The 24,704-nt window shown below is 52.1% G+C and overlaps 1 protein-coding gene and 1 long non-coding RNA gene across 4 annotated transcripts; both read left to right on the top strand.

The window, feature by feature from the left end:
• Positions 1–32: 32 nt before the first annotated feature.
• On the top strand, positions 33–24,309 carry KANSL3 (KAT8 regulatory NSL complex subunit 3). 3 transcript variants are annotated; one of them, XM_020780116.3, is made up of 23 exons: positions 33–185; positions 1,651–1,936; positions 2,201–2,371; positions 3,071–3,161; positions 4,262–4,447; positions 5,214–5,345; positions 5,629–5,745; positions 6,240–6,341; positions 6,482–6,553; positions 7,086–7,160; positions 7,495–7,652; positions 8,881–8,944; positions 9,993–10,196; positions 10,962–11,121; positions 13,193–13,270; positions 15,469–15,660; positions 18,310–18,394; positions 19,185–19,342; positions 19,994–20,106; positions 20,888–21,110; positions 21,864–22,012; positions 22,906–23,062; positions 23,541–24,309. In XM_020780116.3, the coding sequence occupies exons 2-23, from the start codon at positions 1,719–1,721 to the stop codon at positions 24,080–24,082; spliced, it is 3,447 nt and encodes a 1,148-aa protein (XP_020635775.3). In that variant the 5' UTR covers positions 33–185; positions 1,651–1,718; the 3' UTR covers positions 24,083–24,309. The 3 variants fall into 3 exon arrangements, with proteins under 3 accessions (XP_020635775.3, XP_020635773.3, XP_020635776.3); XM_020780114.3 differs by having other exon boundaries at positions 18,307–18,394; XM_020780117.3 differs by lacking the exon at positions 13,193–13,270 and having other exon boundaries at positions 18,307–18,394.
• LOC144584173 (uncharacterized) lies at positions 16,080–17,822 on the top strand. Its single transcript, XR_013538266.1, has 2 exons — positions 16,080–16,215; positions 17,673–17,822. It is a non-coding gene; the product is annotated as an uncharacterized LOC144584173 (long non-coding RNA).
• Positions 24,310–24,704: the final 395 nt, after the last annotated feature.

Below are 24,704 nucleotides of genomic sequence, written 5' to 3'. Positions count from 1 at the left end.
GCGGAGGGGACCGCGCCTGCGCACGTCGGCTTGCGGCCTGCCCGGGCGGGCGGCGGGCGCCAGTGGGATGAGCCCGGTTGTTTTCTCCGGGACGGAGGACGACGCGCTTGTCTGAAGCCTCCGGTGGGGAAGAGAAGGGCCGTGACGGCGAGGGGTTCAGGAGCCCTCCCCGGGCCTGCTTAGAGGTGAGTGAGTCCTCTGGGCACTCTGCACATGCCTCGGATCCCTCTTCTGGGCGGAAGGCCGGCCTGGAGTCGACCAGTCTCAGAGGGGACGCAGCCTGTGTGGGCCGAGGCGGACACACGCAGACACACCTCCTCTTTTTGGGTGAATCGGGAGCGCCCCTGGTTATAAGGGGCTCGAGCGGGGCTCAGTTCCCTCAGGTGGGCCGTTCGGGTTTTGGGGGCCGCGTTTGGGGCCCCTTCCCCCCCCCGGGAATTAAGGGTTGGGAGGTTTGGGAAGGCCTGGCCCTCCCCTCTTCTGTCTCGCCGGCCCGCCAGGGTGCGTGCTTCACACACACACACAACACACACACACACAGAGAACCCCCCAGCCTTTTCAATGAGCTTTTGCGGGAGTGGGAGGGTGGCGTGAGGTTTTTCCAGGCCGCCTGAGGGGATCCCTGAAGAAAGATTTCCGCCTCTCCCTTGGCCTGCTCTGATATTTTAGCCTCCCTGCTCCGTGGGCTTCTCTCTCTCTACTTCTGCTCACAAAATCAGCACCAGCTCAAGACTTTTAGATGCTCAACATGACTGGAAATGTAAGCTTCCTGAACAGGTTTTGCATTTATTGAGCACTTGCCCTGTTACCAAGTGCCACAGAGGACTGAGTGCTCTATTTTTTCATGTAGGGTGTATATCAATTGAGAAAAATAACAGGTAAACAAGCGTTATTGTTTTAAAACTATAGGGCATCACATTATATCAACAGCAACGCAAGACATATATGTCACTGACATTGCATACTTACATATAAATATAAAGTGACATAGCTTCTCTCCTTCCTTAAGACTTTTGATGCAGTGTCATCTCTGATTGGACTAACGTCTGTTTTCTAGTTCCATCACTCTGTCCCTAACTGTGGCTTGCAAAATACCACTGGAAGCTCACGTATTGGATATGATAACCAGTTTGCCCCCACCCCCATGTCTGGCATTTAGGGTATGCCACTCTTGCACAAAGTGGTTAATTCTTCACTTTCAAAAATAAAACATTAAGTTGTCCTATGTTTGTAATGAATGGTACATATATGTAAAATTGAGGCCATTTAGATCCATTCTCCTTGAATCTACCATACCTCTGTGACTATTGTGTTTGAGGTTGGCGTGGTGTTGAAAACCATGTGTTGAAAATGCATTCCTTCAACCTGTGCTTTGATTTGCCAGTCTTGTTCGTTAGCAGATCATAACCTGATGCTGGGCTATGTGTTACTTCTGTGGTTAATCTGGCTTTTAGATTACCATATAGGTAGTAGAGTGTGCACTTCTAAGGTTGGTTAAAACCACTAGGCAATACAGAGACAAAGAAGGTGGGGCACTGGCCCATTGTGGCTGGTGTGCTTTCCAGTATGGCTGATGCATTGAGGAGAGGGAGCGAGAGAATATAGTTAAGAAATGGGTCTTTTTGTGTTGCTCTCTTTTCTCTTGTGAAGCACCAAGGATGGGAGAGTCTTAAGAATCAGTTGCTCCACTACTAGCAGCCAAGGCATAGGAACGAGCCATGTCTTACCGAGGCAACGAGCGGGATTTCCAAACCTCAGCACGCAGGATGGGGACCTCTCTGCTCTTTCAACTGTCAGTCCATGAGAGAGAGCTGGACTTGGTGTTCCTGGACCACAGTTATGCCAAGCCATGGAGTGCCCACCCCGATGCCAGCAGTGCCCGCCCCACTCGACTGCTTTTTGTGACTCCTAAGAGACATCAAGAGAGCAGCGCAGTGTAAGTTTGCTTCTGCTGTGTTATATCGTCCAGTTATGTTGGGGAACTCGGGTTCTTCCTTTAACTGTCTTATTTGACCTCTTGCTGTGTGTCTCTTTCAAACTGGGGTGAAAGGTTAAGTGAGCGAACCAACAGTGGACAAGACTGTTGAGTTCGCTCAGAGCGTTCCTATGAAGCTTTTTTCCACCACCCTTTCCAGGGGCTTTGGAGGGGCGAGTGGGGGGCAAGCATGCTGTTCTTTGAAGCCACAACCTCTGCTTTCAGTGAGGCAGATGTTCCCATTGATGTGGAAACGGTGACACCCACACCCGTGCCACTCTATGACAACCGGAAGGCCCGAACCGTAATGAACGAGTGTGAGCGCCATGTGATCTTTGCCCGCACAGATACCGACACACCGCCTCCACCGGATGACTGGGAGGAACATATGAACAGGTGATGAGATCAGGGTTGTGGTGGGACATTGGATGGGCTGGGGAGGGTGTTCGTACCTTCATGAGACACCCCCAGCTTCTTTTCTTTGATTTTTGACCCGGAAGGTAATGTTTGGAATGAGTTTTGGAAGAGTCGCAGCCCTTCAAAGGTGGCTGGTCAACTCTCCTGACCGCCCTTATCACAAGGCATGTTGTGAGATTGTGGGAACTGTAGTTCAGCATCAGCTGGAGCGTCATTCTGTCCTTAGTTGTGGATGAGATGGTGCTGCCACCCTGTAAAATGGCACTGAATTTTAATTTACTTGGTTAATTAATTCAGATTATACTTCAGCCCGAGAAATCCTCTTGGGCGAGGGAGGGGTTTGGATCCCTCCCCCAACCATGAGCTGGTTGGATGGCACTGGAAGTGTGTGGTGTTCCTCCTTGGCTGAGCAGCTGCCTTCTTCCCTACCTCACATTCTCCACCTGGGAGGGTGGGGGCACTGCTAGGTACCATTTTAGGAACTGTCAGAGAAGATGGAGCAGCATTTTGAGTGCAAGGCTGGCCAAGTCTCACTGATGTAGGAGGAACCATTAGGGCTTGCAGTGAGGTCTGATTCTGGCAATAATAACAACCAATTGTGTCTGGGTTTCCCCACCAGCTGTTCTGTTCACTCAGTCATCCGACTACTGACTTTTTCTCTCTATCTCTCCTTTGCAGGTCCGGTTGGACAGTAACCCAAAACAAGCTCTTCAATAAAATCCTCAAAGCCTTGCAGTCTGACCGACTGGCCCGGTTGGCGAATGAAGGGGTAAGCACCCTGACTTGCTGCCACTCTCCTTTAGCTTGCGATGGGATCCTCTTGGGCTTCTGTTAATTCCTACAGTTTATACCAGGATGCAGGTACTTACACATCCGTGTTTTGCCCATTCAAGTTAGAAAGGCTCCAGCTCTCATCATAATCAGGGACATGGGTTTTGTAGAACATTTAGAATTGGAAAAAGTCCCAGAAAACATCCAGGAAATTCTTTCCAAGGCGCCCATAGAGGGTACTGTTATGTAGTATGTAGTATAATTTATATGGGCCGTATAAAAGTTCAACAAATAAATGAAATATGTCTGTTTGTTTTCTGTGCATTCAACAGTTTTTTAAAATACCTTAATAGACAGCAAGTCCTTGGACTCAAGTACAGTATTTGATACAGTGATTAAATAAGAGCGAGAGGGACCTTGACTTAAATCCCCAGTCAGCTCTGAGACTTGTTATGTTCCCTTGGTTAGTCAGTGTGTCTTGGCTGCACAGGAATCCTTAGCCAATCTGCATTGTGGCCTTGTAAACAGAAAACAGGCTTGTGGTGGGTGCACCCAGAATTTTACCTGATGAGTCAGTGTTCCATAGTAGTTAGGAACTCACAGAACTGATGTGAAAAACTTCTCAAACTGTAGAAAATTAATTAGGTTGTGGTTGTTCAAAATCACAGTTCTGGTTTCACCTGAACATCCAAAAGTTGAATTTATAGTTTAGTACTGGTTTGTGTTATATCTTCATTTTATTATTTTTAATGGTGTTGGGTTACTGTTTAATGATCTGTAAACAGGAAGTTAAATGAACAGGTGGCTTTACTGCTGGTTCAGACAACTTTGAAATGGTCAATATTTGCCTAACATTTTATTAACTGTTAGTAGTGATGTTTTCAGAAAAGAAAACTTTTCCCTGGAAAAAAACTAAGGATTGGGACAAGTTCCTTTCTGGACCCTTTTGGGTGTGAAGTTTTCATCCTCACGTGACTGGCTGTAATTCCTGAGTAGTGGGAAAGGCAGCTCCGCGCTCGGCCACCTTGTTGTGGGATTGGCTGGCTTGATTTCACTGCCAGGGCTGGTTTTAGTCCTCTCTTCTTTGATTGCCATCAGGCTTGCAACGAGCCGGTGCTCCGGAGGATAGCGGTGGACAAATGTGCCCGGAGGGTGCGCCAGGCTTTGGCGAGCATCAGCTGGGACACCAAACTGATCCAGTGGCTGCACTCAACACTTGTCGAGACCCTCAGCTTGCCGATGCTGGCCGCTTATCTGGATGCCCTGCAGACCCTTAAGGGGAAGGTGAGATCCCAGCAGGCTTGGAAGGGTGGGGTTGTGCCTCTTTCTCTTCACTTCCTCTCTCCATTTCACAGAGAAGGGGAAGCAGCTCCTTTTTGATATTACCGCACAGGGCTGAGGAACCCCTGGCTGCCCAGTGGGCCTCCTCCCATCCCAGATTCCTGAGATTTGTCTCCTTTGCACCTTCCCCGATTGGAGAGGCCATGAAACAGGCTAAGGGTAGATGTAGGCGGATGCAACCTGGAGGAGCCCTCTTCCAGGCTCTCTGGCTCCTTTCAAGGGCTGGCTTCATCTGCTCCACATCTTCCCATGTTGGTGAAGATGAGTCCCAGACCAAGGCACCGCCTGGTGCAGCCCTTCAGTCCAAGACCCTGCAGAGGAAATGCTGACAACAGCAACGTAACCCTACCCTCGGACGTCAACCCTCTGGAAAGTTCTCCACCCTGGCAAAGGAGAAAAGACCCTTTTCCTGCTTCTTTTCTCTGTTGACTGATGGGGGCAGGTGGGCGTTACACCGTTTTGTGTAGTTGTGCAGTTTGAGGTCTAACTGGAGAGACAGTCACAATTCCCGTAGTCATGATGGGAACTGATCCCCTTGTGTAAAATGGTTTTCCTTGGTGGTGGGCTATCCAGACTCGACCCAAAGGAAGGAGTCACCTGTGGTTAAGTCTGTTTGGGAGAGCGTAAAAGTGCTACGCTGCCACATGTGCGTGTTGGGAGAGGGAGTTTTGCAAAACGTGCACCCAACCGCCGCCCTTCTGGGTTTCAGATTCCCTCCCTGATTGACCGGATGCTGTTGTCCTCAACCACAAAGACGGGCGCAGCAGGGGCTGAAGCGCTCTCCCTCTTGTTGAAGAGGCCGTGGGATCCAGCCGTAGGCGTCCTTTCACACAACAAGCCGGTAAGGGCGTTGGGGGATTTCAGAGAAGGAAATCCGGGACCCTGTTTTCATGCCTTATTGAGGGCTTGCTGGGGGTGGGGCTTGTGTGTGTTCGTGTAGTCCGCAACCAACATGTATTGGCCATGCACACTGTCTTAATTTCCCGTGGACAAAGGTATTTTAAGGGCAGAGGTCCAGAGCATCAGTCTGGGTCGGGTTGGCAGAGAAAAGAACCCAGGAGCAGCTTTTCTGACCAGTGACTCGGCTGTAAGTGGTTTTCAGTGCACTCTTCTTGTTTTCCAAGAGCAAACTGCCCGGTTCTCCCCTCATCCTGTTGGCATCCTCTGGACCCTCCAATGCGATGTTCCCCACTTCCCGCCGGCATCGGTTCTGGCAGTCACAACTGTCTTGCTTGGGAAAGGTTTGTATATCTGTGCTCTGCTCTTCTCCTTAGACAGTGCCTGGACCTGTTGCTTTTCTCCTTCATTCTGTTGGTCGCATTTCCACACAGTAGGGCCTTGGGGTTGCTTACACCAATCCTTTGCCCTACTGGGCAAAGTGTTCCTTTCTGGGGTTTAGCAGATACAGACAGCCTACGTGGCTGGGGAACAATAAGCAGGAGGTGCTCTCAGTTGGTCGCAGAGTTCATGCGTATGTCACGTTTGCTCTCGGCAGCAAAGAAGTCCTTGGGGACTGTTTGGGATTAGGTCAGAGACCACAAAAAGCCAGTGGCCAGTAAGGGGAGGTAGGCAGCATGTTGCCTGTGATCTTTACAGGCTGCAGAGTCCTGGGTTGTTTCGTTTATCCTTTCAGGCGAAATCATTAAGATGCAACTATTTGCTTTGCTAGGAAGGGGACCAGAGTGGAATCACTGGTGTGTTAAGAGATCACTCCTCTCTTCTGCTTGCTTTCCAGGTGATCCCGGTGGCTACCCATCTAATCAACAACGGCAGTGGAGTTGGAGTGTTGCAGTGCCTGGAGCACATGATCGGTGCTGTGAGAGGCAAAGTGCACGAGGTGGGAACCAGAGCAGCTGCTGGGGTTCCTGTACTTGGATTTTGTTCGACTTTCTCCTGACCTGGAAACCCCCAGCCCTTTCCCTTGAGTTATACTCTTCTGCTCCTATTAGTTCTGGGCTTTCCCTCTTTTTCTTCCAGATCCACAACCATTTTTCCCATAAGCCAATCATCCTAATTGGCTGGAACACAGGAGCACTGGTGGCCTGCCATGTATGTAATTCACAGTCTTTTATTTTTCTGTGGACGGTGTGTAGTATATATATGTAGTATGAAATAGAGAAATGGAAGACCTTGGCTGGTGCAGGACTTTGAAAAGTCCGTCCGACCACCCTTCTGTGACTGCAAGACAACAGAGGGGAGGGAGGGAGGGAGGGCATGGCAGGAGGAAAGGTGCTTGGCCAGAGAAAATCTGGTGGCTCACCCTTAAGTTCAAAGGCCTGGTTTGATGAAGTCTAGTTAGCAGATGGCTAGTTAAGTAGTTCAGTTGGGCTGAGGCTTAAATAGTGTATTTCTCTCCTGCTACCTGCTTGGTACCACCTCTCAGTCGCCTTTTGAGGCACCTGCCTCAAAAGAGAACGCACACCACAGGGCACGGCTCTTTTGCAGTCCGTAGTGCTGAAACATCAAATACAATTATGATAGATTGTGAAACAGCAGGAGACTACAGGGTCCGTTCCCTTGCCATACAGTTTTGGAGCCTTGTGGAGTTGTAGAAACAAAGACCACCTGTTTTCATGCCTAGGTTTCAGTGATGGAAGACGTGACGGCAGTGGTGTGTCTTGGATTCCCTCTCTTAACCGTGGATGGGCCCAGAGGGGTAAGAAGGACATGGAAGCCAACCTTAGAGTAAACAACAGACAGGGAGCTGATAACTAGTTTTGCTGCTTTTACAGCCCTGGCATGTGTTGGGACACAGTCCCCTGGTTCTCCTTGCCCATTATCTGATGTATTTATCATCAGCATGTGATAAGATGACCAGCCCTATGCTAGGAATGCCTCATTTGTTGGTTGCCTGCAAAAATAATAATTTTGAAGTGGAAATGTGGGAGATGTTCCTGCTTTCTTTGCTCGCAGCCATCAAATCCCCCCCCCCCCGGCGTTTTCTAAAATGGAAAGAGAACCAGCAGAGTCTGATGTATTGAATTGTGCAGGATGTGGACGACCCACTTCTGGACATGAAGACACCGGTTCTCTTCGTAATCGGTCAGAACTCCCTCCAGTGCAACACAGAAGCAATGGAGGATTTCCGGGAGAAGCTTCGAGCTGAAAACAGCCTCGTCATCGTTGGAGGTGCTGATGATAATCTCAGGTGTGTTCCCTCCTGGCCAGATGGTGGAACAGCCCAGAGGGCTTTATTCTGAAATAAAAAAGGTTAATTCCCTTGCCAAAATCCCGTGAACAGAAAACGGCATGTGCCATGGCAAGCGTGCAGTGGTTTTCTCCTTGGCACTCCTGGCCATGAGCCTGGTTTTGCTAGCAGTGTGTCACTGGTCATACAAAGGAGGGCCTGCCGGAGGGAATAAGAAGCACCGGCATGATTTTCCTGCCATGTTCACATCCACACACAGAAGGATTCTGGCCCATGTGTCTTCACCCGGGCCTGATTCATCCAGTCCGCTCAGCATCTCCATCAATTCGATCTGAAAGTGTTTGGAAAGAAGGCAAGCCATGTGTGTGGTAGAAAATCATTTTTATCACTGGCAGTGAATATATTCAGAAGATAAATCAGATCAGAGTTTCGCTTGCACCCTCTTCACTGGAGGCTTGTGAAGCATCTGCCCACAGAGTAAGCTCTGATGTTGGGGCAGAAAACTGTAGCTATAGAACGTGAGTGGGTCTGAAGAGTGGAAATCAAGGTCATTGCGCACAGGTTGTTGTCCTGCTAAATTAAGCCTCCTAATAGTTAATTCAAGCATGATGTTCATTCCATTCTTGTGAAAAATCCCTGCCTTTTCTAGGCCATTAAGATTTCTTGATCCATGCACATCCAGAGTAGACTCATTCATCCCCAACTCAGAATGCTAATCAGCAACACCCACTTTCTTGTATCAGTATGAACTATTGCTAGTCTGGATTACTGGTGCCAGGAACACCCAGCTGAGCAGCAGAATTTTATTTTATTATTTCACTGTTTTTACTATATTGAATGTTATGTGTGTGCATGTGTCTGGTCTCTGGTTGTCTGTGAATTTCGTTGTATGGTATACTGTGTATATACTTACAATGACAATAAATTATATTATTATTATTATTATTATTATTATTATTATTATTATTATTATTGGAAGCCGCCCAGAGTGGTCTTTTAGACCAGATGGGCGGGATATAAATAAAATAAAATAAATAAATAAATAAATAAATAAATAAATAAATAAATAAATAAATAAATAAATAAAGTAAACACCCAGCTGAGCAGCAGAATTTTGTCTGCAGTTCTCAGCTTTCAGATGGAACATTGTCCCGAGAGGTGGGAAAGCCCAGGGCGGGAGGGTGGAAGAAAAGGGTGAACGCATCTTAACAGCCTGCATCTTTACTAGGATAAGCAAAGCCAAAAAGAAGTTGGAAGGCCTGACCCAGAGTATGGTGGACAGGTGCATACAGGTAAATAGTTGTGTGTCCCATTTCCCCACTCCCAATACCCAGTACCAGTTCCCTGGTTATCATGGAACCCTTCCCTGCTTTTCTCATGCTTGCTCTGTTCAGCTGATGTTGCTGAAATCTCTCTGGGTTGCATGCTGCTTTTGTAGGGACGGTGTGGGCATCTCAGGGCTCCTTTCTCCTGTTTGGGTGGGGCTCCTGGGCGGTACTCCTGCAGGTTCTTTCCAGACCATTCATAACAACATGGTAACAACTGGCATGGAGCAAAATGCTGGGAGTGAGCCACAAGAGCCTTAGGGTATGAGCCTTAGGGTGCCTGGGCTGGGGAGATGTCCTGGCCTCCCTTAGTCTGTGTCCCCTTTGGAAAACTCCCTTCTGCTTTAAGAAGACAGGCCTGTCCCAAAGATGTATTTTGCTGCTCATTGCATGCAGAAGCACCGTTGTTGAGGCTTCCTCCAAAAGAAGTTCTTCTTTCTCCATTGAGCTGGATCTTGAGTGATCACAGTTGCTTGGTGTTGATCCTCCCATGTCATCTTCTCTGTGGCAGTTTCCAGCGAAGGGCCCATTTTGCCGGAGTAGATCTTAGTAGCCGTGCTGTCCCGCTCTGGAGAGAAGACGACAAAAAGCTCTGTGGCGTCTTAAAAGCTAACAGGTTTCATTGGGCATTGGCTTTCATGCACTGCAAATGTGCCTGAAGTGGCCTGATGTCCATGAAAGCTTATGCCAGGTTGCATGTGTTGCTCTGTAAGAAGCTGTAGGACTAAGCGTGCTCCTGCCGCCCTGTCAGCCGTGGAGAGAAGAGCTGTCGCTTGTCCTGCAGCCTTGGGTTGGGCCAGAGAACTGTTGATTCTTCTTTTGTTCTCTTCTTCTTCAAAGTGCAAGGAGGGGGGGACTGGGAAAGCACCAGTCTTCTCTTCCCCCCCCCAAACACACACAGAGAGAGAGAGAGAGAGAGAGAGAGAGAGAGAGCAACATGTAGCTGTTCAGGTCAATGGGACTGGATGCCTTGAGGGTTTGCTAAATACCCATCTCTGCCTCATTGCCTCTGCAGGACGAAATAGCTGATTTCCTCACAGGTGTGCTAACCCGAGCAGACAGCCCCTCGGGCTCTGAGCCCCGAGACCTTGATGCGGAGAGGAAGAAGAAGACCGCACGGGACTCGGCCAGAAGGGACCTGTCTTTCGATATGTCTGAGAGGAGCAGCTGCCCTGCCTCCCCTGCTGCCAAAGTGCCAGCTTCGCCCTCGGGGTCGGAGGTGAGGACGGAATGCCGGAAGGCATCTGTGAGATGTGGGAGCCAGTGGGGGTTGTGGGGAGAGCAGGATAGATGCCTCCGCCCTTGCCCCCCCTGCTCCACAGAACAAGGCACAAGTCCGGAGTGGAGGCTGGCAGGGGATGGCCAAATGGTGGCCCCTGTTCCTCCAGGGGAGGAAGGCGCCTCAGAGGGCTTGCCCTCTCCCCACCCCCACCCCCCGTGCCCCTAGAAGAAGCAGGTCTTTGGCAAACTAGGCCTGTAGGTCCCTCCCTCTCCCCCCCCCACACACACAGTTCCAAAGAGAGATCACGCCAACTTCTTCATCCCCCACTCCCCAAAGAGAGCTGCCCTTTGAAACAGGAACAGAGAAGCCCCAGAGGAAGCTCAGCGTGAGCCATGGACGCCCCAGCGGCGAAAGAGGAAAGGAAGGGCAGGCTGGCCGGCCGGCAGTCTCCCTCGGAGGCTCTTTCTGAAAAGCGGGGGGACCTCTGGGGAGCAAGCTGTCTCTCCCTCCCCCTGTTCTTCAGAAGCTCTGTGCCTAAAGAACCAGGTCCAACTCGAGGGGGAGGGCAGGACCGTCCTCTCTGGGTGGGCCACCAAGTCGGGGAAAGGTTTGGTCTCGCTCCGCTGCCCTCTGACCTTCCCTCTTGGAACAAGCCAAGGGGCAGGAGCGTGGCTGGGACTTGAAATGGGAGCCTAGATGAGCCCTGCCTTTTCCTTCTGACCCGTTCATGGGGCGGGGGGGGGCTGCCCTTCTCTCGGGTAGGACCTCTCCAGCGTGTCCAGCAGTCCGACCTCCAGTCCCAAGGCCAAGACGGCCTCTCTGCCATCGGCCCAGAAGTCCAGTCCGATGGGGGGCCCCCAGCTGCTGAAGAGGCCTCTGCAGAGAACGGAAGCGGCCCCGGTGCAGAAGCCGCAGGCGCAAGGTAACCCTTTCGGCTGGTCTCTCTCCTCCGCCTCTGGCTCTTGTGTCCTTGGCATGCTTGCTTGGGTGGGGACCCATGCCGGGAGCCACGTTTCTTCTCATTCAGGAGGGGGCTGCCTCCTCCAGAGTCAAATGGTTGTGCATGGCAGGGTGGGTGCATTTCTGTGCGCGCCTGCATGCGTGTGTGACTCCGCTGAGATTCTGCCCTCAGCAGTCTTGGAACTCTCCTGCCCAGTTTTCCCTCCCTCCCTCCCTCCTTCCTTCCTTCCTTCCCAGTTGTGTCTTTTCCATGCTTTTGCAGTAAGGCTTGTGCAGATGCACGGGTGTGCCCTGACCAGTTGGTTGGGTGCAGGAATCTTCTCCCAGACACCTGTCAAACAGACTTGTCTGTTGGAAGAAGGCTCCGTAAGGTTGTCAGAGACATCAGAAGAGACCCAAGGCAGGTGCCTGTGTCGTCCTGTTTGGATCTTGGTGTGGTTTGGTCCGTGAAATAAACGTCCTCAGAGGTCAATCCAAGGGATCCAAAGATCTCTTCCCTTTCGCTCTCAGTGATTTGCCACAGAGGGCAAGTGTGGCTCCTTCCAGGCACTTGGGAGGGCAGGGATAGACTGCTCGGTAGAGGGCGAGGAGCAGGTCGGTGTTCTCCAGGCTGAGTGTTTGTGCGCCTTTGGCAGTTGAATGACCAGGCAAGCGCTCGGGAGCTCCCTGCCCTCTCTTGCATTGCCCGGCAGTGCAGCTTCCCTTCCCTTTACTTTTGAGAACCGATCTTTCTCTCTGGTACTGAGCGGTGCAGATCCACTTTCACAGCGGGGAAGAGGCAGACGGTGCTTGGGGGCCACCGATGTAGGTTGGTTCCTCCAGGCTTGCTAAGAGGAACCATCGACGGGCCGGCTGCAAAAGGGCCCATTGGATGCAGAAGTCTCTCTCTCTCTCTCTCTCTCAAACCTTGGCATTTGCACGAGGCCAGCAGGCTCCGAAAGAGGAGAGTCGGCTGTCTAGATGGGCCACTTGCCTGGGCAAGTAAAAGGCTGCTTGGCGTGTTCTCTCTGTGGTAGCTGCCACCGGCTCCTGCAAGGAGGGCCCGCTTGGCCTACAGCCCGTCTGTGATGGTGTCGTGTGATGTAGGAATTCCTGGGTCAGGTTGGCTAGGCTTACCTCTTTTGGTCCTAGCCTCGTGGTTCACATCACATAGAGTCACAGGGGGAGAAACATATGCTATCCATGGCTGGCCGTTTGGCCAGCTTCCATCCTTTGGCCACCCCAGTCTTTGGGGCGTCAGCATGGGAAATGGTGGAGTGCTGGAGAGCCTCCCATGCCGGGAGCAGCCAGGGCAAACTCCTGCCCCCGGTAGCCTCCTGACCCGACGCAAGGACGGCTCCCCGCCTTAAGAAAAGCAGCAGCAGCAGCAGGCGTGAACCCCCAAAGCCAGCTTTCACCCTTCATCCCTTTTCCTCAATGAGTCTGCAACTCTTAGCAGGCAGTGTGACGTCGGGGCACCCCACGAGGCATCTTGGGGGCAGCTGAGCCTTGGTACTCTCACGGTGGCAGGGTTTGTAGTGTGGCCGCTGGCCGGCACGAGCGGGCTCTCTGCGGTGTGCCTGCGTTCTAGGTCAGGAGCTGAACTGCCGCTGTGTTTAGAGCAAATGGTGAACAGACAGCCATGACCCTTCGCTGGCGAGCCCACGGCATCCATCCCATCTTCCATGCGGTCGGGAGTGAAGTGTCTCAGAGGACTTGAAAGAGCATGCGGTGAGGGGAGCCCCAGCGAGAGGAACCTCTGAAACGCTGCATGCGCTTTCCCAAGCAGAAGCCCACGGCTAGCCCCACTTGGCTCCTTGGAAGGGATGCCGTCTCTGGCCAGGGGTGAGATGGGGGTCGGAGTCTCAGGCGGAGGTGTTGCGCTCCAGCTTGGTGCCGAGAGAGGTCTCTGCTATCCCTACGCCAGCCTGCCAGCCTCACCAGCAAGTTCTCTTCTCCTGGTGGGCCCGGGGGGGGGGGAGCTCTCCCCAGGCCCACCTCCCTGCCAGGGAAACATGAGCTGTGATACTGTAATTCTCTCTGATTTGTTTCAGCTCAGTTTGCTGCCTTTCTGAAACAAAACTTGCTGGTGAGGAAATCTCTTCCTCCTGGCACCTCTTCATGCCTCGGTGGTGAGTATCCTCCCCTCTTCCTGCCTCCACCGCCCCTCTCCTCCCCCAGCCCCCTCTTTCCTGCTGCTGCTGCTGCTGCTTCGGGGTGGATGTGAGTCTATGGTGCTTCTGGCCCTTCTCTAGCCGAGTCATGAGAAACACAGGCTTAGGGCAGGAGCCCCACCTTCCCCCCCATGCCCAACTGCACTTCTTGTGTCGCAGTGACCAGATAGGCGGGATATAAATAGAATAAATAAATTGCATGGCCGGTAAAGGATCTCTTCCTTGGCAGTTCTTTTAAAATGGGGCCAGGGTTGGGACGACCGCTTTTCTAGAGGGCCTGGGTGCTTCGTCCCGGAGTGACCTGTGCCCACCTGTGTTTTCTGTGCTGCCCGTGGAACACCAGCCGCTGCAGACCGCCAGGCCAGCCCAGAAGGGAGCAGCGGACTCAGGAGGTTCCTGCTGCTGCTGCTGCTGTGGCCTATTGTAGTCCTCGGCTGGGTCCAGAGGCAGCAGGTTGTCACCCTAGGGGTGGACTGTGGGCCCTCCCTGTGAAATGGGAACCAGGCACATTGGACCTGTAGTGGGGTGGGGTGGACTCCGAGACGCCTCTGCAAACTCCCTGCTGTAACGGGGAGGAGGTGGACACCTGTGTAGATGATTCATTTCTTCTGTGAATTTGCATGGCAGGCCCGTAGCCGGCGCCCCCAGTGGGTCTGGGCCAATATTTGGTTTGTCTACATCTCTTCTGCCTACCAGAAGCCCAAAATACTTCAAAGTTTGAAAGCATCCACAAGTCTTGCTACTATTAAAAGTTGCAAATAAGAAATAATTCAAAAGCAAAACCTAAGTTGCAGGAAAATGCTTAGAATCAAAACGCATGGAATACATCTCTAAAATATCAGTTATTAAAATTAAGAAAATATCTTTCTCAGCCTGTAAGTCTATTAAGCACATTTTTGTTGTTTAGTCATTAAGTTGTGTCTGATTCTTGGTGACCCCATGGACCAGAGCACGCCAGGCCCTCCTGCCTTCCACGGCCTCCTGGAGTTGGGTCAAACTCATGTTGGTCACTTCAATGACACTCTCCAACCATCTCATCCTATGTCGTCCCCTTCTCCTCTTGCCTTCACACTTTCCCAACATCAGCGTCTTTTCCAGGGAGTTTAATTAAGCACATACACGGAATAATTCTAAATGCTCACCCAGCTAAACCAGTTTGAGTCTATGGAGGGAAATCCATGGTGATTGTCTGCTGCCATTGTTGCTGCTCTTTGATGTCTGGTGTCCAGAGTGGAGTGGAGTTGTTATGATGCAATGGGTTCCTCTGCGTGTGCATGTGTGTGTTTTCCTCTGTATTAATAGTTCTTTCAATGAGCACTGTTTGTGAGTGGAATAAGGCTGCCTCGAGAGGTGGGAGATTCTCCTTCATGGCAGGTTTCCAAGTGGAAGTCTGATGGCCACCTGCCCAAGTAGCCTTAATTTAGGGGGTAGGTCTCCTACCCAGCAAGGCACTGGATTTAATGGCCCTTGAGGTCCCTCCGAGCTCTTGAGTCTTCTAATTGTGGGTTAAGAGTAGACCTTTGGTTTAGATGGGCGGAAGAGAAATCCAGTAAATAAATAAATAAAATTATCTGTGGCATATATTTTGGTGCTAACGTGCCCGTCCTGGTCCTGTTGGCTTGCAGGCAGGTCATGCTCAAAATTAATCAGACTCATTTCCAAGGCAAAGAAGACCTTGTCAGAATGGCCGGCGTGTCTTGGTGATTTTGTTGGGAGTTGGTTGCTAGTTCCTCTCCTTAGGGGGCTGCAGCCACACTGTGAACCTGGTGTCCTCTGGTAGAAAAGGCAGGTGGTGTTTTGAAATGGAAGTCAGAAGCCTTTCTGGATGCGGCTCGCGTTTGCCTGTTGTCCCCTACCTCTGTGTCCTGCAAGCCCTCATTCTTGCTTCCAGTCTCCCGTCGTACTCTTCTGTCATTGGAGGAAGGTACTTGTGGAAAATTTATCTTTCGTTCCAGTGACTGGTGAAGCAGGAGGTGGCTTTGGTGGCAGAGAAGGGGGGCTTGTTTGGTTCAAGGGAACCCAGAGGCCTTGCTTTGCACAGAGTGGCTTGGAGGAAGCTGCAGAGGTGCGCACAGCATCTCTCTGGGGCGGTGTTGGCTGTTGCCCTATGGTCTCCATCTCCAATGAGCCACCTGTTTTGCCTCTTCTGTTTCCAGTCTCTTCGGAGCAGCAGCTGGAGGCTGGCGAGAAGGAAGACCTGCTACGAACGCAGTTGAAACGGCACCAGGCCCCCAGCCCCACGCATGGCAGCAAGCCGTCTAAGCGGGCCAAAATCAAAGTTACCATCGTCTCCCACGGGGAAGCTGCTGGTGCTGGGAATGGAGCGCCTCTCGAGGGACCACCAGAAAGTGAGTCCTGGGAACTGGAGCGAGCTGGGCAGGAGGGGAGAGGGGAGGACGGGGAGAGGGGCCGCACGTGGGAGGATTTCTGAAGTTCCAGCAAAGTTAGTCATGGACAAAGCAGGTGAGTTAAAGGTCTGTGCTTGCTAGTGTGCCAGGTCTTGTCCATTGGCTTAGTTCCAGAGAATAATTTTATTTTGTAAATTGTTTTACAAGCCATCTGTATTTGCAGTTTGTATTTACAGAGTATGAAAAACACCAGAGGCACACTGCCGTCTTGGATTCAGAGGAGATAAATAAACCATAAGCCAACAGACAGAAAACAAATGTGTGCTAGACCAAAAGGCTGTCTTGCAGTGGCTCTTGTTCCAAAGAGGAGTCCTTGCTCGCTTGGGCCGTTGAATGCCCTCTCTGTTTCAGAGGGTCTGGTGGAGACCTGTGTGTTGTGCAGCAGTCTGCGGAAGGGCCAACTCACCCTTAGCTCCTTTGGTGGATCCCGGTTAATGAACGGCAAAGCTGTACTGTGTAAGCTAAAGGGAAAAGGAGCAAAAGAGACCCCAGGAGGTACTTTGCTAACCGTGGAAGCTGTTTGTGGGGCTGCCTTTTTACATGGGCCACAAGGGGTGTCCGGACATCCGGGGTGGCGGCGTTTGCTGCGGATCTTTCCGTTTATGAGCTGCTGTTCCCTGGGCAACGTGGTGGTTCGGGCAGATGGGTGAAGCCGTGCTGCTTCCTGGAACCAGCTGACTTTCACAACTGCTCGGGGATCTGGTCTGCTTCCACACCAATCAAAAGCTCAGAGGTTTTCACCAAAAGTCTCTTCGGGGGACTTCCCGTCCCCCTTGCCCTAGAAAAGAAGACCCCTCTGAGACTCTGGTGCCCGGTTTCACTGGAAGAACTCCCTTTCTTGTTCTCAGGAATATTTTGACAGAGGAGGCTGGTTTCCCAGTGTGGTCACAGATCCAGGGCTTAAGGAAGGTCACAGAGGAGAGATTTCTCCAGCCAGTGTGAAGCAAGCAGGCATTTTGACCAGTTTCCCTTTAAAGCCTCTGACACACAGATGTTGGAGAGTAAAGATGCTGTTTTCGCCCTTGACAAACCCCCACAAGTAGGCTGGCCAGGCAGGCTCGGATGGGTCACTGCTCTCTTCATGAACATCCTCTATGGCTTCCTTGTGCAGTAGTGAGCAAATGGCTTCACCAAGAATGAGGGGAACCTTCCAAGGGAGGGGGCCTTCTTGGTGGCTGCTTTGAAGTGCACAGCCCTGAGAATCCAGGTTGCCCCCCCACACACACACCTCTGATCTTGCCATCATCAGGCAGAGACCTTGCCAGGCTTTTGAGCAATAAAGGTCTCAGCAGTGCTCTGTGTTTGAAATGTAGATATTTTCAAATATTTTTGAAGGTGTTTTTAAACCTCTGTTTGAATCTTGACTGTTCGTGTTTTAATATAGTTTTGTATAGTATTTGAAATCTTTTATTCTTGTACTGTTTTAATTGTTATGAGTCACCTGGATTCCTCTATGGGAAGAAAGGCAACAAATAAATAATACAAGTAAAGTGAGAAGTGGGATTAGCATGTAGTGCAGCCGCCTCGTGCCCAGTGATTCATGTTAGTGCCTGAGCTAAAGGTGAACTCGGTGAGTGCCCAGCTGTGTGAAGAACGTGGGTGGGGAAGCCAGTGAGCGAAGGCCTTGGGGTTCTTGCCAGAGAGGCCTGTGGATCCTTCCCTCCCTCCCTCTAGAAACCAATCCTTCCAGGAGCTCAGCGCTTGGGCCATATTGTCCTAGCAACCCTGCGAGGCAGGCCAGTGTGTGTCACAGAGGATGGAATGAACCTGTTCATGTGCACGAGGCCCAGAGACGTCCAAAGCTCCTAAAGCTGTTTCACTCTTGGTTAATTCCACAGTTGATTTTTTCAGCGCATGAATTAACGGATCTGTGTTCAGTCGCTGAAGCATGAATTTTTCAGCTTGGAAAGTCTCTCTTTTTTTTAATTATCCAACTTTATTTCTCTTCACAGAAAATAATGAAATGCAGAAGTAAACTTGAACCAAACAGGACTTCCCTCTTCCCATACATGGACAGGAGGAATATGCAAGATAAAAAATCAATTTGTATCAAATTTTAAGAGAGAGAGAGAGAACCCATTGCAATAAATGCATGATTTTAACTTGTTTCCGTCCCTGTGTATTTTATAAAAACGTTAGAAACATTCTGGCAATGCGTGTTGGATTAAGTCACCCTGCTCTGAACTAGCGAATGAAAAAGAGACAGGAAAGGCTGGAGGAGTTAGATAGAAAGGAAAGCTAGAAATCTTATTCACAGATGTGGGATCCTCGGAAATGTGGGCCTCTGCCTTCAGACCTGAAGGCCTGGGTTTCCTATCCTCAGCGGTAGGGGCTGATTTTTGCCCAGAGCCCTTCGTCTCCAGCAGCATCAGCAGCAGTTTGCAGTCTGATTGTTTCTTCTTTTCAGAAGGAGGGTCATGGCCTGTCTCGTACCTTCCCTCAGTGTTAGCTTCTGTAGGGCTGGAGGCCATACCCTCCAGCCTCTTAGATGCTCTGCCTGAGAGGTTCAAGGCTGCCAGAGGAGAATTTGATTCCACTTGCTACTTCTTCTTCTTCTTCTTCTTCTTCTTTATTATTATTATTCAGCAGTGGCTGCAGGGAAGCCTCCTTCTGTGTCTTTGGGACAGGCGGTGGTGAGTGCGAAGGAGGCAACAGGATTGCTTCCCTCTTCCAAGTGAGTACCAGTGAATCTCTGACTGGGTGGATTCAGGATCATGTGAGAGGGTGGTCTCTTTGCTCTGAGTAGCCCCATCCTTGGGCCATTGGCACAACGATCCAGCAGGGCTCTCCTTAACCATCAGTTTAAACCCGTGCCTTGATTTAAAAAAAAAGTCTCAGGGCCGGTTTCAAACAGACCTTCCCCCAGTAACTTTACTGGAAATGTGAAATAGCATTTTTGAAAACAAGGTGTATATATTCAGACATCTTTTTATTTAAAACATTCATTTTTTAATCCCTGTATTCCATAAAGAAAGGTGAGTGGTAGGTAATAAGCATAGTGCTGTCTGCCAGAGGAGGATGCAAAGGGCTGCATGCTAAGAAAATAACAGGTGCATGTTTTTCCAAACAATACCTGCCCTGAAAAATTGATCTGCCCCCTTGGGTGGGGCAGACCCCCACGGACTGAGAATCACTGCTTTGATCTGCCGTGTGTGCATGTGTGAATTCTTAGCCCAGCACAGTCAGCAGTGTTGAGAAGTCGTTCGGCGTGGCGCATGCCGTGGGCCTGAGTGTCCTGGAAAGCAGGCTCTCCAAACAGATCTCTCTGGGGGCCCACGTGCATGGGAGCAAACCCCACATTTTGAGCCAGAGCAAAGAGAGACACGGGGTCTATGCGCAGTTGCAGTGGCTGCATGTACAGAAATTGTGGATGAGGAAAGAGGTTTGCCTGTGAGTCTTGCTGAGGCTTTCCCTGTAATTTAACTGTTGTTTTTTTCTTTCTGTTCCTCCTCCCCCCCCCCCAGGCCTGCTTCTGTAGCAGCAGAAAGCCCCGCTGCCAGTCCCGGCCCCTCGGCCACCATCCCGAGCAGCACAGCCCCGAGTGCATTCCATTCTCTGCAGAACAGACTGGGGGGCAACGGCGCTCCTTGCCTGCAGGCTCAGCCCACCGGTGCGCTCCAAGGTAACGGCTGGTAAATGGTCTCCTTCTCCAGAAGGCCTCTCGGGGTCGCCCTCGATTGATCACCTTGGTGGGTCTCCAGAGCGGCTGCTGTCCTAGATCAGAGATTCTATCCAGAATATCCTTGGGAATTCTGCCACAGTGATAGATGGAGCAGAGCTCCTGTTTCATTTATTTATTTATTTTTCTTTCTGAGTTTGTATCCTGCCAACCTTCCACATGAAGTGAAACCAGGAGTGGGGCACTGACGGTTCCAGATAAAATCCATACGGGTCATCAGTTAAAACCACCACTAAAACCATGACCTATAATAGAATAAATACGAGAGAGCTAGCAGTGGGGACCCTTTTGATTGGTCCTTGTAAAGAGAAGAGTGTGGGTCCCGGATGGGTGTTGTGGGTGAGTGTATTCCAGAGGGGCCACCACCGAGAGGGCGCACATTCCGTTTGCGGAGACAAAGGATGGCTCGGGAGGGGCGAATGTCCTCTAGAAACAACCCATCCCCACCACCACCACTGAGTCAGGAGATGACGGCGGTGCTCTTAGCCGGCTGTCCAGGGTTGCCAAAGCACCGCTTCCTCTTAGGCGTTGCCCCCCAGGACCACAACCAGGTGTGGAGTGTCTTTTTGTTTCTTCTCTTCAATGTCTCCTCAGGGGCAGCTTCGGCCAGCAGCCTCCTGCAGGGCCTGAGTTTCAGTCTGCAAGATATCGGCACGAAAGCAGCCCCTCTCCCAGCGAGCGTTGCCGCGGCGGGGCCCCTGGTGCAGGTAGGCCTGCGTGGGCCCGGTTGAGGGGGGGGGAATCTGGGGCTCAGCAGGTGGGAAGCGGTGGAGGTAGAACAGAAGAGGGGTGAAACGGAGACTGACAACAGGCTCCTCGGTGTGCTTTGGGGAAGCAAACCCACCCCCACCCCCGCTGCCACCTTCTGCATGCCACATTCACATTTTGATTGAAGTGGATTGTTTGTTCCAAAATTGAGGAGAGGTGCAAGGCAGATTCCACTGGGGAGAAATCTAAATGGAAGAAGGATTTGAGGCCAGGTGGGAGCCTGCAGAGGAAGCCAGGTAAAGGGATGCTTGAGTCGCCCCGTCTGTCTTTGCAGGAAGGCTGGCGAGGGGGGCAGGCGGTGTGTCTCGTCATCTGTATTTCTTGGCCCAAGGGATGCCTGTCACACGGCAGGCACGCCCAGCATCTGTTGGGAGCGACACAGCTAGCCCGCGTAACTGGATAGAGCAACCTTTCGTTTAAAACGGGGCCGACATCTGTGATGGGTCTGAGGGGCCAGCTTTCTGCATGACCCACCCACCAAAAATATGAAAAATGGGGGAGAGAGAGAAACTGCAAAAGTCAGGAGTCCCCATCTGTGTTAGAAAGTGATGTTTTTTGTTGTTGAACATGGCAGGTGTGGCCGGGGGGGGGGGACGGGACTGTTGCTTCTTTTAAAGGTGAGTGGAGTTTTTCAAGGAAGATGGCTTACCATCTCTGGCTTTGGAAACCACCTGGCCCCGTTTCTCTTCCTCGCAACCCCTTCTCTTTGGCACCTTGCAGACCTCAGCCCTCAAGTCTCCAGCACCCCTGCAGAACCTCAGCGCCATCACCACCAGCACAGGCACCCTGGTGCGCACCATCCCCGTTGCCACAACCTTGTCCTCTCTCGGCACCTCGGCCAGCGGGAAGCCCACCACGATTCACCAGCTGCTCACCAATGGAGGGCTGGCCAAACTGGCAAGCAGCCTTCCTGGCTTGGCTCACATCTCTGGTCAAGGGTCAGGTAAGAGCCTGAAGGCCGTGGCCAAGCAGGGAGCCAGTGTTTCTACCCTGGGTTGGGGGGGGGCTGATGGAGCTTTCCCTTAGATGAGCACAGCGCCGTTTTGGGCTTCCCTGGTGTGTGCACACTAAGATGAATGAAAGAATCGGCTGCCCTCGGCACTTTAAGGTGACCGTCCTGTTTCCTCCCCCAGAATGTGTATCGTAGAATACACGGGGATGCAAGAGGGCAGGTTTACGTTGGCTGAGCCCAAACGAAGTCACTCTCAAAACCTAAGACTGAGGAAGCATCAAGCAGATCGCTGTTGTTGGGCAGGGGGGGGTGTATTTCCCCCAGGCTTCTGTGGCTTGGAATCTTTGAATGAGGAGATGCAGGATAGTATCACGGCCGGTGTGCGTCCTGCCTGGAATGGTCAGGCTGCACGTCCCACACTGAATTAGGAAGCCCTGTGGGCCAGTCAGTCTCTCAGCCTGATCTGGCTCACAAAGTGGCTAGGATAGTAAAAGGCCAACCCTTTCAACTCCTTGGGTGAGAGGCAAATGTCGTTTTCACACATACGCACGCACGCACAGAGAGAGCTAGGGGCAGGAACCCTGTTGAGGTTGTGCTCTGACCAGTGCCTTCGGCCTCGGTTCCTCCGCGCTCTCCGGCGCCTGCTCCAGGAAAGGCCATTCAGATCCCTTCTTCCCCCAGAGGCTGCTCTTGCCGTGTGTGTGTGTGTGTGTCTCCTGCTGACTCTTCCCTCCCCTCTGCTAGGCTTAAAAGCCCCGACCACCATCACGGTGACCCTGCGGGGACAGGCCAGCCGGGTCGCCACCCTCAGCCAAGCCCCCCTGGGCGCAGCCCAGCCCCCGCTGGAAGAGCCACTGCCGCATCTCCTGCCGCCTCTGCCACAGCCGCTCCAGGTAACGGTGGAGGCTGTCCCGGGGGGGGGGGAGAAGAGGGGCTGTTGTGTGTCCACAGAATAAGCCTTCAGCAGACTCCTCTCCATCCCTTCACGCATTCCTGTGGTTTCTACCAAGCCTTCAGCCGATCTGAGGGCTCAGCAGGAGGTTGGAGCTGCTGCCTTGTGCACGACTCCGTTTTCTAACGGCCTCTTTGACGAAGGCCGCCTTGAGGGACCGTCCTAGGCCCCGTGCCTCCTGACCAGGGCTCCGCCATTTCCGGCTCCCTCAGCGGTGGCGTGGCTGAGGAGCTGAGAGGCCCTTCTCCATTTTGGGGGCCCTCCCGGGCATTGTCAGATGGGAGATCCTTCAGGCACCAGGCAGAGACCCTTTTGTTTATTGACCCAGCATGTTGGCTAAGCCTTTTGCAGCATTTGGCTTGTTGTCGTTCTACCACTGTTAATGCACCTTGGTTTTACCTGACCCTTTTTAACATTTTCGGACACGGTGGGAGGTTTGCAAAACAAAACGAGAGCACAGAGACACACCTGTTCCACCAGCCGCCTCAGCCCACGGCCGGGTGGATTTTGCTGCTCTCTTTGGTCCCCCCCCCCTTATTCCTCCTTAAACTTAAGCGGCCTAGTTTGCGATGGGGCTGCTGGAGTCTTGAGCCAGGGCCAGGGGCAGCTGTTTCCACATACAAGAGAACGGAAAGGAACAGGACAGAAGGATGACCTTTGAGGGAAGGAAGGAGTCTCTTCCTCAACGAATGGCATGCTCATCTTTTACTTATTTGGGCAGGAATCCCACTCTTTTTGTTTGTGGCGATAGTGACCCGCTTGGGCCTTCTGTTAGCTGGTTAGAAATGTCCCCTCAAGCATCCCTCCCTATGGATCTATGTTAAATTGCTTCAGGTTCCAGATGGTGCCATGGGGAACATGGCCGGCCAGGCTTCCAGCGCTGCTTCTGCCGGCAAGCCGTTGCCTCAGGTGGAGCTTGGAAAAATCCACGCAAGCAAAGAGATGCCTTCTGCAGATCCGGCATCTCAGCCAAGCTCAGCAGCCGCTGTAGGTGAGAGACAGCAGCTATGCCACAGGCGGGCAGGGCCTCACGGCTTAAAGGTCTTCTGTAATGGGTGCTGGATGTGGCCCGCCAAGCACTTTCCTGGCGGTGTCTGCCTCCCAGCCGGCACCTCTAGGAGCTCAGGAGGGAGGAGGTAACCTCCTGCAGAGGCCACATGTATTTCTACCAGAACCCCAAAGAAGTGGCCCATCTCGGCTCCTGATCCAAAGCGCAACGGGAAATGGGAGGCAATGACATACATGGTGACTGGGGATGGCCTGGGGCGACTGCATGGCCTGAGACTTAGGAGTCCTATCTCTTGCCACTGCTAAGGAGGCAACAGGACCGGGGGCGGAGGCGGGGAAGGGGGGGAGTGGATTTCTTCTCAGAGTCTGAGTGCCTTCTGTAGGAAGCTTGGAGCTTGATTGTAGAGGTGTTGAGGCACAGATGCCCAAACAGTGACCTCTCTCTTCTCCTTCGCCCATAGTAACCACCACAAGCCCCATGAAGACGCTCTATGTGATGTCAGATGCCAAACTATCTGCCCTCACAAAATCTGTCATGGCGGAAGCAGCGGCCGTCCCCCTGAAGCCCGCCACCCTTCAGGCAGCCGCCGCCGCCGCCCCCTCTTCCCCTCTTGGAGCGGTGACCTTTGCCACCTCCACCCCGGCCAGCACGGCCTGCAGCCTGGTGCATTCCAAAGTGCGGCCCGTTTTGCAGACAGCCTCCAAGACGGTCATCTTGACCTCCACGCTAACCGCCATGAAAGGCGACCGGGCCCTTGGACAGAGGGGGGAGAAGATGACGGCCCCGACCAAAGGACCCGTGGAAACCCTGGGCAGGGTGCCTTCGGTCATGGACGACAGCAGCACCATCCTCCACACGCGGGAGAGCGTCCCGAGCAGGCACTTGCTTCCCCAGGGCCTCCTGCCCACGGCAGCTGGAACCACGCTCATCACCCTGGGCAGTAGCCTGGCTGGCTCCTCCATCATCGCCACCGCCGGGCCGGCCCTTGGCCACAAGCCGTAGGGCAAGCCTCCCAGAAGCCAACTGTCCTGCTGGCTCCACCTACACAGGGGTGGAAGATGAAGCTGGGCTTTGGAAGCACATGTATTGCTTCCTCATTCCTGTTCTCCATGAGGAGGACCCGCCTGCTCTTTTTGTTTCTCACTTTTAACCTGATCCAGCTGTCCTTTTGTGTACAGAACATTTAATTACGTCTGTAAGGGAGGGAGATAAACTTTTCCTTAAAATGCTGTGCTCTTTTGTGGAGTTTGTGTCGGGGTTTCTTTTTTCTGGGAAGTTTTTAAAGGTGGGGAAGTATTTGACTCCCGGTGCGAGGATGGTAATATTTCTCTGGTGGGAGCCCTAAGAAGCCTTAATTTCAGAACAGTAGGATATACAAGACAGGAAAGGCCTTTTTTCTAGATGAGTGTTGTTAAAGGCTGTGCTTAGGAGCTGAAAGGGTCATGGACTGAGGTGTTGCCGGAATGGAGAAGCCGCATTATAGCCGACGGATCATTCTTGGTGCCATCTTCCCATGGTGCAAAAAGCACTCTTCACTTTGACCAGAGATTTCTTAATTCAATTCTTGTGTCTCTTGGTGGTGGATCTGGATGGTAATGCCTCAGTTTATGAACTGACAGCTAAA

Source organism: Pogona vitticeps, chromosome 8 (assembly GCF_051106095.1).
Source record: "Pogona vitticeps strain Pit_001003342236 chromosome 8, PviZW2.1, whole genome shotgun sequence".
In the NCBI taxonomy this organism is placed as follows: domain Eukaryota; kingdom Metazoa; phylum Chordata; class Lepidosauria; order Squamata; family Agamidae; genus Pogona; species Pogona vitticeps.
Note: the sequence above shows the minus strand (reverse complement) of the source record. Positions and strands in the feature narration are given on the sequence as shown.

Coding starts and splice junctions, on each gene's coding strand:
- KANSL3 (XM_020780114.3), top strand. CDS start 1,719: ATGTCTTACCGAGGCAACGAGCGGGATTTCCAAACCTCAGCACGCAGG. Junction 7,653..8,880: donor GGTGCTGATGATAATCTCAG/GTGTGTTCCCTC, acceptor CATCTTTACTAG/GATAAGCAAAGCCAAAAAGA. Junction 8,945..9,992: donor TGGTGGACAGGTGCATACAG/GTAAATAGTTGT, acceptor TTGCCTCTGCAG/GACGAAATAGCTGATTTCCT.